We start from the raw sequence: 10,825 nt of genomic DNA, 5'->3' as shown, positions 1-10,825 counted from the left end.
TTTGATGGATGATTTCTCAAGCGCGCGCAACCGTTAAAATGCCAGCGGGTCCCGCTGGTACCAGTGCGCTGCCCGTTCACACCAAAAACCAGAATAAGATTCGTCCTGACTGAATAGTTAGCAATCCTAGTCCCCTGTCCTATTTATTTGGATCATATAAATAATAAAAACACTTCCCTCTTTCCGTTAATGAAAGTTTTTCTTCTTTGTATTTTTTATAAATTATTTTTATTTTTACACATGCGAGTTACACCGTGATTTGCAAGAATGAGTAATATCTCATTTCAAAGAATAAGGCAAGCAGTCCTTTATTTATAGATACGTAAATGAATATCAAAATTATCATAGATGATATGATTCACTTGTATTTTTGATATTTTAAAATAAATAAAAAAAGTGTTTCGCTTATATTTATATCTGAACTAAACATGATATGGGAGAAATTTTGAGAAATAGGTGAATGGTTCTTGGTTTCTCTATCAAGAATGAGTTAGAAACAAGTGTGATGGATTTTTTACCAATTATAATTGAAAGCGGAGACAACCGTCTTTATTCTTCGCAACAAACAACAAAATCAATAAAATATACCCAACAAAATTCAGGTCAGCATCAAGACAAAAAACCATTTATCAAAAGTCATCATGATATGATGATAAGATTCAGTCTAGTACAATTTTAGAGTGGCAGAAATAATTAATGCAAAAAAGTACATAAACAAATTCAACAACAAGTGGACAGGATCTTCTATGGATTCAGGCTGCTGGATTTATCAAACTATCAACCACCTATCCAAATTTCAGTTTCAAAGAAAAGTTTGTGAAACATGCTTCTCTCAATTAATTATTTTCTCTATGATCAAGAGCATACATAACACAATACATATGGAAAGTGGAGGAGACAAGACAACTCCATCACTCTCTTCTTGTACCCAAACCTCTACAATACAAACAACCCCAGCAAAGCAGAACGAACACGGGGATTTTCAGGCCTTGAAAGAGCATAGTTACACACATAAAAAACCTTCCAGTATATAAAATTAAATTAAAACAAAAGGGATTTTTCGGAGGATTGATTCAGTATGATGAGTCAGAATCACAGGACATGTCCTCCTCCTCTGCTTCATCAATAGGCGCCTTGTCCCGAGCCAGCGTTTTATCCTCATCCATACAAAGAACCCCGCCGACGCCGTGGCTGGGCTTCTTCATCGGCAGAACATAGGGACAGGGGTCGTCCTCGTCCACACCACCAAAAGCCACTGCCTTGCGCTTCGCCATGTTGCTCTGCTTCTCATAACTAACATCATAGTTGCGACCATCGGACTGAAAATTTTGAGTGAACAGAGCATAAAAAGAAAGAAAACAAGATAGCCAATGCAATCAAGTTGAAGTTTACCAAGTAGTACTTAGAGAGTGTACCAAAGTTTCGTTGTTGCCGTTATAATTGGCGCCGGCACCGTATGCAGCAGCAGCAGTGACATGACAACCAATATGAGTATGGTTATGGGCGGCCACCCACCCTTGTTGTGGAATGGGAAGCAACTGCTGCGGCGGCGGGAATTGAACATCATCGGATTCGGAGCCGATTGGGGCCTCAACGAGGCCTTTGGCAACGAGGACCTTCAGAATTTCGGCTCTCAGGGTGAGAATATTCCATATACGAATCGAATCAAGGTTTCCGATTTCGGCTTCAGTTTTGCTGATCAGAATCTTCCTGTACTCCACCACCTCATCATCACTCCCGTACTCGCCCAGGTACCACACCACGTAATCAGTGAACCGGGAGATGTTCTGGCTCTTGATTTCTCCCACGAACTCCGTCGCCGGCGCTGTCTCATTCGGCGGCGAGACATTAAGATCCGGGATATAATTGGGTCCCCTGTTTGGTGCGGGGTCCACAAAATTCTGGTCACCATCCTCAGCCGGCACCAGAAAACAGAAATCTACCACTTGCGGGCGGCTGCTGCTGCTTTGGCGTAAGGCCCTTTTCAACCGGAACGCCATGATTGCAGACATAGCGTCTTGTCGGGTAGGTCCATTGAATGGGATAACAGTCAGAAGGACCTCCTCCGGCCTCAAACTACTACCTCTGCCGCCGCCGCCGTATACCGCCGCGTACACCGTCGGCTGTGGTCCCCTGAAGCTGAAAGCAGCATTTGGCGCCACGATAGCAGGTGAGGCTCGACTGGTTGGTGTTTCGGTTCCAGCCCCTCCAATGCTACTGCTTGCTTCAACCTCTGCAGCTCGGGTCGTTGGCAGGACTTCTCTTAGGTGGTGGAGGAGTAAATTGGCAGAAGAAAGTCTGAGAAGAGAAGCCATGGCCATTTCTGCGATAGCTAGCTAGCGCAGAGAGAGAGGCGAGATGTGGTTCGGGTGAAGAAATGGAGCTTGTTTGTTTATATAGAGCAAGGTGGGTCGCACTGGGTGCGCCGGTCTCATTTGTAGGAAACGTCAAAGGACTCGATGTCGAAAAAACTTGCTTGCACCGGGGATAGGACAATCCTATCCCCCTCCAATCGCAGCCCGCCACGTGTCCATATTTTGTCAGAAAATGAATACATGACGAGCCTATCTCCGGTGCAAGCAAGTTTTACTCATTGGATGTTGCCGACCATTTACTTTGCTTAGTATCGTTAACTCACTGATTGGGAACCACGTGAGGATTGGAGAAATTGGTTTTGGAACCCACTAATGTGCAACCATTAGTAGTGTAATTACCTAAGTTTTATTAGTGTGTGTTACGACTGTAGCAATTGTACAAGTTTCCTCAACTTGGATGACTGCAGCTAATGGGGGTTGAGCTAAATGAAAAAATGTATTGACTTGTAAATTAGAGGTTTCAAATTCGAATCTCTACGGCATCATAGTTGTATGCGTGAGAAATCATCTTCCCTATAGTTTATACCATCGCTTATACTAAAAAAAATTTAAAAATTTGGATGATTTCTGCACACACAAATTATGTTCCGCCACCCTTCTCTCAAAAGTTGACCACAAACTTATTAATCATTTTTCTAGAACATGATGTGGAGCCCCAACACCAAACCTCAAGTGGGTGGCAATTTGGTTCTATCACTTTTAGAACAAGCTCAACTTCAATTGGGAAGCCGGAACATGAAAGTCAGTCACCCACAATCAAGTCAAAAATGGTTCAAAAAGCTCAATTTCAATTGGGAAGGAAAAAAAATAAAAGAGAAATAGTTTGATACGACGGTAAGCTGTAAGATGTGTTCTTTTGTTATGTGATCATGTGTCTATTACGCGTCCAAAACCATTTTAATATTTTGTATAATATAGTTTAATGAATTGATGAAAGCAAGCATATTGCATATTGCATATGCAATCTCTAGATTCTCTAGTTTAATGAATTGATGAAACCATTTTATATTCTGTTAATTATTTCTGTAACCTGAATTTGCGCTTTCTTTCTCTATCATTTCGCCTGGCTTTTATAAATATAATAGTAGAGATGATCGACAAATATTCTGTATAATAAATAAATAGATTAAAACATAAAATATAGGATTAGCTATTTCTGTTTGTATGGTTGGCGACAAATCCATTTTTAAATGATGAGTGTCCTTCCTTTTCTTCACAAAGGACCTAAGCTTTGTTTTCTATTCATTTTATTTATTTATTTATTTATTTATAAAGAGTAAGACAATGCTGATTAGTTGTCAATAACATAGCAACCAAATGCATGGTGATTGATAAGGCAAAGATTCTTCTCGTAGGACTTCAGTTATCGGACGGTCCTACCATCACTTTCGATAACTGGAGGTGATGGTAGCATCTTCAATTGATGGGGTTAAAGACGAGTTCTATTTTAGGTCAAATTAAAGAAAGGCCCTTTAAATATGGGAATTTTTTTTTTCTTTGATATTTATTTGTCGCTTATTATATAAAAATAATTAAGCACCATGGTTGATTTAATTAAAATTAATAATAATAAATAAATAAATAAAAGAGAGAGTACAACCTGCTATAAAGTCCAAATTTTTTTTATAATTTTCTTTAACATGTTTACTTTTTTATAATTTCAAATTGTAAGAGTACAACTTGCTAGTGCCTCTCACATGGAGCTGTAACACTTTCATAGCTTGCCCCCTTTATCATCTTTAAACATTTCCTAATATCTTTGATCATGTCCTTTTTTCGTGTTTTATTATTGTTATTATATTAGGATAAATTAAATTATTAATTTAATTTCCAAGGTTGACCGCCGCAAACTTAGAAATGTATCCCAAAGAGAGACACACCTCTCTACAATGATTTTAGCATTTTCATTAAACCAAGCAATGAAGAGGGAATACAAATCCTCGTAGAAAAGCAAAATGAGAAAGCCTGATAGCCACACTACTACAAGTTGTAGGCACAAACGCCACAGATTGAGACAAAAGGAAATCACAGTCAGCGAAAAGAACACCCATAGGCATAGCATGATAGCAGACCCATGAGCGATCTCATTCCACGCACGGCCCCAAATATTTTCTTTTCTAAAGCTAGTTTTCGTTTTTATGTTTACAACTCTCCCAAGTCAAATTACATCTAGAAGTTCCACGACTGCATGATTACATCATCATCCCATCTCCTTCACTGCCGTCCACGTGTATACACCGCACATACCCTTCTTTTTTTCTACTTTCGGAAGAGCCCCACTTTCCATTATTACCCTTTCTCTAAATTTCACCTTTGGATTTTAATATTAAGTAACACATTCAAACAAGAAATTAAAACATACAAATAAAAATAAATATATATGTCGGCTAACCAAGAGTGTTAAAATGGCTTGTCAAATCCAAGACCCACGGCTGACCAAACTTAATTTGACTAGAACTTCAATTTGACTAGAACCTCGTCAGCAATTCGTTGTCGAAGAATTGTTTTAGGAGAATCTCCGAAGAATTGTTTTTGGTTCGCAGGTAGCTCAGATCAATTCAATCGTTTTAGCTACATCAGTTGTTAGAGGTGGGGTCCACAAGTACACGTCACAACTTCAGATTGGTGAGAAAAATCTCAGCTCAGTTGAATTGACCAATATACCCCTGCAACATCATCATTTTAACATAATTTGGGATGGCGTTGACGGAAAGTGGTTAAGTGACACACGAAACCTTGGTCAAATGGGCAAAGTGGGTCACTTCAACTTTGAAGGGGTTAAGTGAGAATTGACTAATGTTTCAGGGGGGGGCACTGTAGCAATTCAACCTTAAATTAATACAGAAATGCAGGTGGAGATCTAATACCAAGATACATACATCTGTGATGAGTGGAGGAAAATAATAACAAAACGAAGAAAAATATGAGAAACCTTATGTCTCTAAAAATGGGGGAAGAGAGAAGCGAGGAAGGGAGAAAGGGAGGGTGGAGGGAGAAAGGAGGGGAGAAGGGGAGGAAGAACAGTGGCTTCCTCCCCCGTCAAAGTGAAAACGGCTCTAGAGTGTTTTTTAGGAGAGGGGGCTAGGGTTTTTGGGGGAAATAAGTATATATTAATTTAAACACCTCAAACTAATATTGATATTTCTTAAAACATTAACAAAGCAAGCACACCATATTCATATTCAATTCTACCACGAGGCCTATAGAGAAGAAGGCTTTGTGGTTGGGCCACTTGGGTGAGATAACGAGACCTTATTTGTAGAATAAGTAAAAAGAGAGGAAGAAGACTCATCTAAGACTTTTTTTGCTCTAAATTCTTTTACTAGAATACAGACACTTACCTTACCTCAAACTGCTCAACAAGACAATAATGATTTTAGCATTTTTTTAATTTACCAATCAGTATCTTTAATCTGGTTTTATACCAGATAAACCAATACCAGAGTAAAACCATGGCGTTTTTGCAGATTCTGCAAAAATAGACTGAATATGCTACAGGAGGTTTTTTTTTTTGGGGTTTTAAAAAGGAGAAGGGGAATATGCTAAAGGAAGGTTTCAGTTAATAACAATGCATGGTTGAGATATGGGCAGTCAAATATAGGGAATCTTGCAAGTTATTTTAAGAGGGTGAATCTGGTTGCTACCTTTCTAACCTAGGAAATATGCTTGGTGTGTTGTACGAAATTCCATCAGGGAAGGAAATTGTTACCTTGTAGCTTAATCTGTTTTCACAAATAGATATATATATATATATATATATATATATATATAGAGGATTGATTATCATGCTGAGAAAACAGAACTAAACATGTGTCATGTGATCATTATAATACAGATGTGTGAATTATACATTCATATTCAACTGCAGAATCCAATAACACCCAAGGACTTCATGCATCAACAGAAAACAGCTGATGACTAGATATAGTGAATCTTGCTTCCTAGAATTTGGACTTATCATGCTTCCTAGAATTTAATTATAGTGAATCTTGGTTTTCTGAAATTTATAATGCATTCTCAGGTACCAAATAGAGTGCAATTGTGCAAGTGGCGGTTCGTCAGTTTATATCAAAGCAGCATTCATAAGAGGATCAACCAATGTGAAAAAGATGTCCGAACATAAACAAGGATGCATATCTTGTGCAGCAAGTACATATGCTAAAGGATTATATATCGAATCATTCTAATGCCGCAAGAGCATAAACCAAGGACGATTGTGCTCTTCAAAGTAAAAAGAAAGAAAACAGGATAACTGGGTGATGCTTAGTCTGTGTCAGAGACCTCCACTTCCATCACTCCCTTCTTATGCTTGTCTTCAGCTGCAACACCCATCATAGACCGGTCTGTAACCTCACCAACGTGAAGAGGTTAGGCTCCACGGCTGTTGGAGGGCTGTCCTCGGTCTCAGGAACAATGCCAGCCTCATCCTGAAGCAAGATTGTAACATAGGTACTCATTTTTCAACAACAAAATAGACCACAAACGTAAGAATTTCATTCAGCACAATTAATCATAACAGTCTCTTTACTATATATAGAGAATTACAAAGACTCCACATCATAACTCCAAAGATAGAAATCATGTTTACTCAATGCTCTGTTACTCGATGCTAAAATATACATATAAGCGTAATTACTAACTAAGCATGTACGTTTATACAGACAAATTCTTCTCATTACCCAAGTAAACCCAAATCAACAAAGTTCTTACAGGAAAAGTGAACCCCCAATTTTTTACGAAAAACAGAAAAAGTCTTGCTGTAAAAGTAAAACTCCAAATTTATTTACCAAGCTGTCAATTAAGCCTCTAAAGCAAGGTCACGGAACGTTACCGTCGGCCATAGCCTGGCCGGGCCTCCAGTCCGGTGCCGGAGTGGGAAAAACCTCAGGTGGTGCTGGAGGCATGAAGAAACTCGAAGGATTTATGCCTAATCCCATATCTTCCATTACCTTGAACACCTGGAATGGCAGAGTAAGGTAATTCCACATCTTGATGGACTCCAAGTGTTGGACCCGAGATGCAGGGCTCACCTTTTGCAGGTACTCTTCAGCTTGTGTCTCCTTGCCAGCTTCAAGCAGGTAGCAATGCACAATTTTGATGAAGCGTTTGTTGCTGGCCACCAGAACCTGCGCCACGCAGTCGTTGAGAAGAGAAGAGTCAACCGGACCGGGTTTAATCCGATGGGCTGAATCGCTTGTATCGACAGCAATTTGTTCAGCAAGACCCTCTTTCAGGAAAGTGAGTGATAAGCACTTTTGCAGTATGGGAAGCATTTGTTCTTTGTTGAGGAGAAGCTGTTCCGGGATCAGATCGAGGTCTTTGAAGTGAAGTTCCATTATGCTTGCAAAACCAGAGGCGTCTGGATTCGGAGAGGTTGACATGACTATTAAATTTTTGTTGGGTTTGGATTTTGGGGTTTTGGAGAAGGCGGGCGTTGGTGGTGGTGGGATTGGAGAAAGAGTCGTATCGTTATAATTTTTTCTTAAAAATTCAGCTTTTTGGAGAATCAACCTTGGTCACTGTCCTGAATCCTGATCAAAGAGAAAAGAAAGAAACGCGTCTGGGCCCAGCTCTGCTCTCCCTCCCTCTATATATATATATATATATATTTTATATAATATATTTCAGTAGGCAGAAATGGTTCAATCAAATTGTTATTTGCAGCTTTGACGGAGAAAAAAGAAAATTTAAATTAGAAAGTAGATGGATATTAATTTGATTGAAAAAACAATGGAGCTTAAGCAAGTAAATGAGTTTGATTCTAGTTCTAGAAAGAAAACAAAAATGGAATTCCAGGTCAGGATTTGAGTTGAAGCACTTTCATGTCGTAACTTTCAGAAAATGATGTCCCTTATCCGATACAACCAATACAAGCAATACGCAGAGACAGAGATGTTGGGCATCGGATCAAAATTTCTACAATTTGAATGGTCAGAAACTTCCTCAAACAAATTATGAGCTGTTCAGGCAAACACTGTCGCTGATTTTAATACATTTTTATTATTATTCAGGCTAAAAGGATGAAGAAAAAGGAAAAGGGAAAAGTACAAAGTTTAATGAAGAATGATTATACTTTTGTACTCTTCTGTGGCAGTTTTGTGCGAGTGCTTTGAAAATGGAAAAGGGAACACTGTCCCTACCAAGCATAAATAGAATTTGAGAAGAAGAATAAATATTTTTTATTGAACGTGCCTAAATTAAATATTAATATTCAATTCTTTAATGTTCAATATTTAATTGGAAATTGCAATGGGTCATGCGAGCTCGCGACCGCCAGGCCTTGTCCGCATCCAAACGTGCACGTGTGCTCCATCCAACTTTGATGGATGATTCATCAAGCGCGCGCAACCGCTAAAATGGTGCGGGTCCCGCGCAGGCCCCCGTTCACACCAAAATCAACCATGAAACAATAACATAAACATTAATTTGATCGAATAAAGTGCGGGAGGGACACACAACCGTCTTATTCTTCCCAACAGACAACAGCTTTACTAGGAACCAACCAAATCCAAGCAAATGATACGTAATGTATCAAATTCAGGTCAGCATCCATGCTATGCTATGCTAGCAACTATTTGTCAAAGTCATCATGATGATGATTATGATGATGATGATGATGATATTAAGATTCATAAATCTAGCACAACTTTAGACTGGCAACAAATATATAAGCAAATTCAACAACAACTTGACAGGGGCTGTCGAGGCTAGTAGCATAATTTATAACTAACAAGGACATTGAAGTAATTGGTTGTTTGAGCTAAACCTTGTCAAATTACAGGGGCATTTGGTCTTGTATGGATTTAGTATGATGAATTTACCAAACCATATCAACCACCTATCCAAGTTTCAATTTGAAAGACAAATTTGTGACCAAGAGCATAATAATTATACATTTTTTTTGTAATACTTGATTTAATAAAGTGGCCACACACAATATCCAAGCCCTATTACAAATTACAATACATATGGATGGAACACAAACCCTTACTCTCTTCTACAAACAAACCCAGCAGCAAAAGCAAAAGCAAAAGCAACAAAACAAACACACAAAGTTTCACACACAAAAAGCCTTCCACTATAAAAAACAAATAAACAAAAAGCCTTCCACTATAAATGAAACAATCAAAGGGGACAAGGATTGATTCAGTATGATGAGTCAATCAGAGGACACGCCCTCCTCCTCTGCTTCATCAATAGGCGCCTTGTCCCGAGCCAGGGCTTTAGCCTCATCGATCCAAACAACACCACCGACGCCGTGGCTGGGCTTCTTCATTGGCAGATCATAAGGACAACATGGGTCGTCCTCGTCCACACCACCAACAGCCACCGCCTTGCGCTTCGCCACGTTGCTCTGCTTCTCATCACCAATACCATAATTGCGACCATCAGACTGAAAACAAAGAAAACAGATATTCAATGCAATCAAGTTGAACTTACCCATCTACTAATTACTAAATAGTACCATAGTTTCGTCGTTGCCGTTCAAATTGGCGCCGGTGCCGGCGGCAGCAGCAATGACATGACAATGAATATGAGCATGGTTAAGGGCGGCCGTCCACCCTTGTTGTGGAATGGGAAGCAGCTGCTGCAGCGCCGGGAATTGAACATCATCGGAGCCGATTGGAGCCTCAACGAGGCCTTTCGCACGAGCGCCTTCTGAATTTCGGCTCTCAGGGTGAGAATATTCCAGATACGAATCGAGTCCAGGCTTCCGATTTCGGCTTCACTTTTGCCGCTCAGAATCTTCCTGTACTCCTCCACCTCATCATCACTCCAGTACTTGTCCAGATACCACACCACGTAATCAGTGAACCGGGAGATGTTCTGTCTCTTGATTTCTCCGATGAACTCCGTCGCGGGGGCCGTCGCATCCGGCGGCGAGACATTAAGATCCGGGATATAATTGGGTCCCCTGTTTGGTGCGGGGTCCACAAAATTCTGGTCACCACCCTCAGCGGGCACCAGAAAACAGAAATCCACCACTTGCCGGCGGCTGCTGCTGTGGCGTAAGGCCATGTTCAACCGGAACGCCATGATTGCAGCCATAGCGTCTTGTCGGGTGGGTCCATTGACCGGGAGAGGAGTCAGAAAAACCTCCCCCGGGCACAAACTAGTACCTCCGCCGCCACCATAGACAGCCGCGTACACCGTCGTCTGTGGGCCCTTGAAGCTGAAAGCAGCATTTGAAGCCACGATAGCAGCTGAGGCTCGACTGGTTCCAGCCCCTCCAAAGTTACTGCTTTCTTCGACCTCTGCATCTCGGATCGTTGGCAGACGGACTTCTCTTAGGTGGTGGAGGAGTAAATTGGAAGAAGAAGGCCCGAGAAGAGAAGCCATGGCCATTGCTGCTATAGCTAGCGAGGTCTGAATCTGATGGTGAGAGAGAGAGAGAGAGAGAGAGAGAGAGATGTGGTTGGGTTGAAGGAGATGGAGCTTTGGAATATATA

General features: G+C 40.4%; 3 protein-coding genes across 4 annotated transcripts; all 3 read right to left on the bottom strand.

Moving 5' to 3' along the window:
• Positions 1-702: 702 nt before the first annotated feature.
• LOC148296940 (uncharacterized) lies at positions 703-2,415 on the bottom strand. Its single transcript, XM_088249632.1, has 2 exons — positions 1,416-2,415; positions 703-1,319 (listed from the first exon to the last, which is right to left on the bottom strand). Exons 1-2 carry the CDS (start codon positions 2,319-2,321, stop codon positions 1,074-1,076), a joined length of 1,152 nt encoding a protein of 383 aa, XP_088105758.1. The 5' UTR covers positions 2,322-2,415; the 3' UTR covers positions 703-1,073.
• Positions 2,416-6,416: 4,001 nt separating this feature from the next.
• LOC110751853 (uncharacterized) lies at positions 6,417-7,928 on the bottom strand. Its single transcript, XM_021952386.2, has 2 exons — positions 7,207-7,928; positions 6,417-6,802 (listed from the first exon to the last, which is right to left on the bottom strand). Exons 1-2 carry the CDS (start codon positions 7,754-7,756, stop codon positions 6,798-6,800), a joined length of 555 nt encoding a protein of 184 aa, XP_021808078.1. The 5' UTR covers positions 7,757-7,928; the 3' UTR covers positions 6,417-6,797.
• A 1,280-nt stretch (positions 7,929-9,208) lies between these two features.
• On the bottom strand, positions 9,209-10,787 carry LOC110751832 (uncharacterized). 2 transcript variants are annotated; one of them, XM_021952360.2, is made up of 2 exons: positions 9,816-10,787; positions 9,209-9,729 (listed from the first exon to the last, which is right to left on the bottom strand). In XM_021952360.2, the coding sequence occupies exon 1, from the start codon at positions 10,719-10,721 to the stop codon at positions 9,861-9,863; it is 861 nt and encodes a 286-aa protein (XP_021808052.2). In that variant the 5' UTR covers positions 10,722-10,787; the 3' UTR covers positions 9,209-9,729; positions 9,816-9,860. The 2 variants fall into 2 exon arrangements, with proteins under 2 accessions (XP_021808052.2, XP_021808051.2); XM_021952359.2 differs by having other exon boundaries at positions 9,214-9,768; positions 9,841-10,787.
• Positions 10,788-10,825: the final 38 nt, after the last annotated feature.

Source organism: Prunus avium, chromosome 2, assembly GCF_965620075.1.
Source record: "Prunus avium chromosome 2, drPruAviu1.hap1.1, whole genome shotgun sequence".
NCBI classification, from domain to species: domain Eukaryota; kingdom Viridiplantae; phylum Streptophyta; class Magnoliopsida; order Rosales; family Rosaceae; genus Prunus; species Prunus avium.
This window is presented reverse-complemented; position numbering and strand designations above follow the sequence as displayed.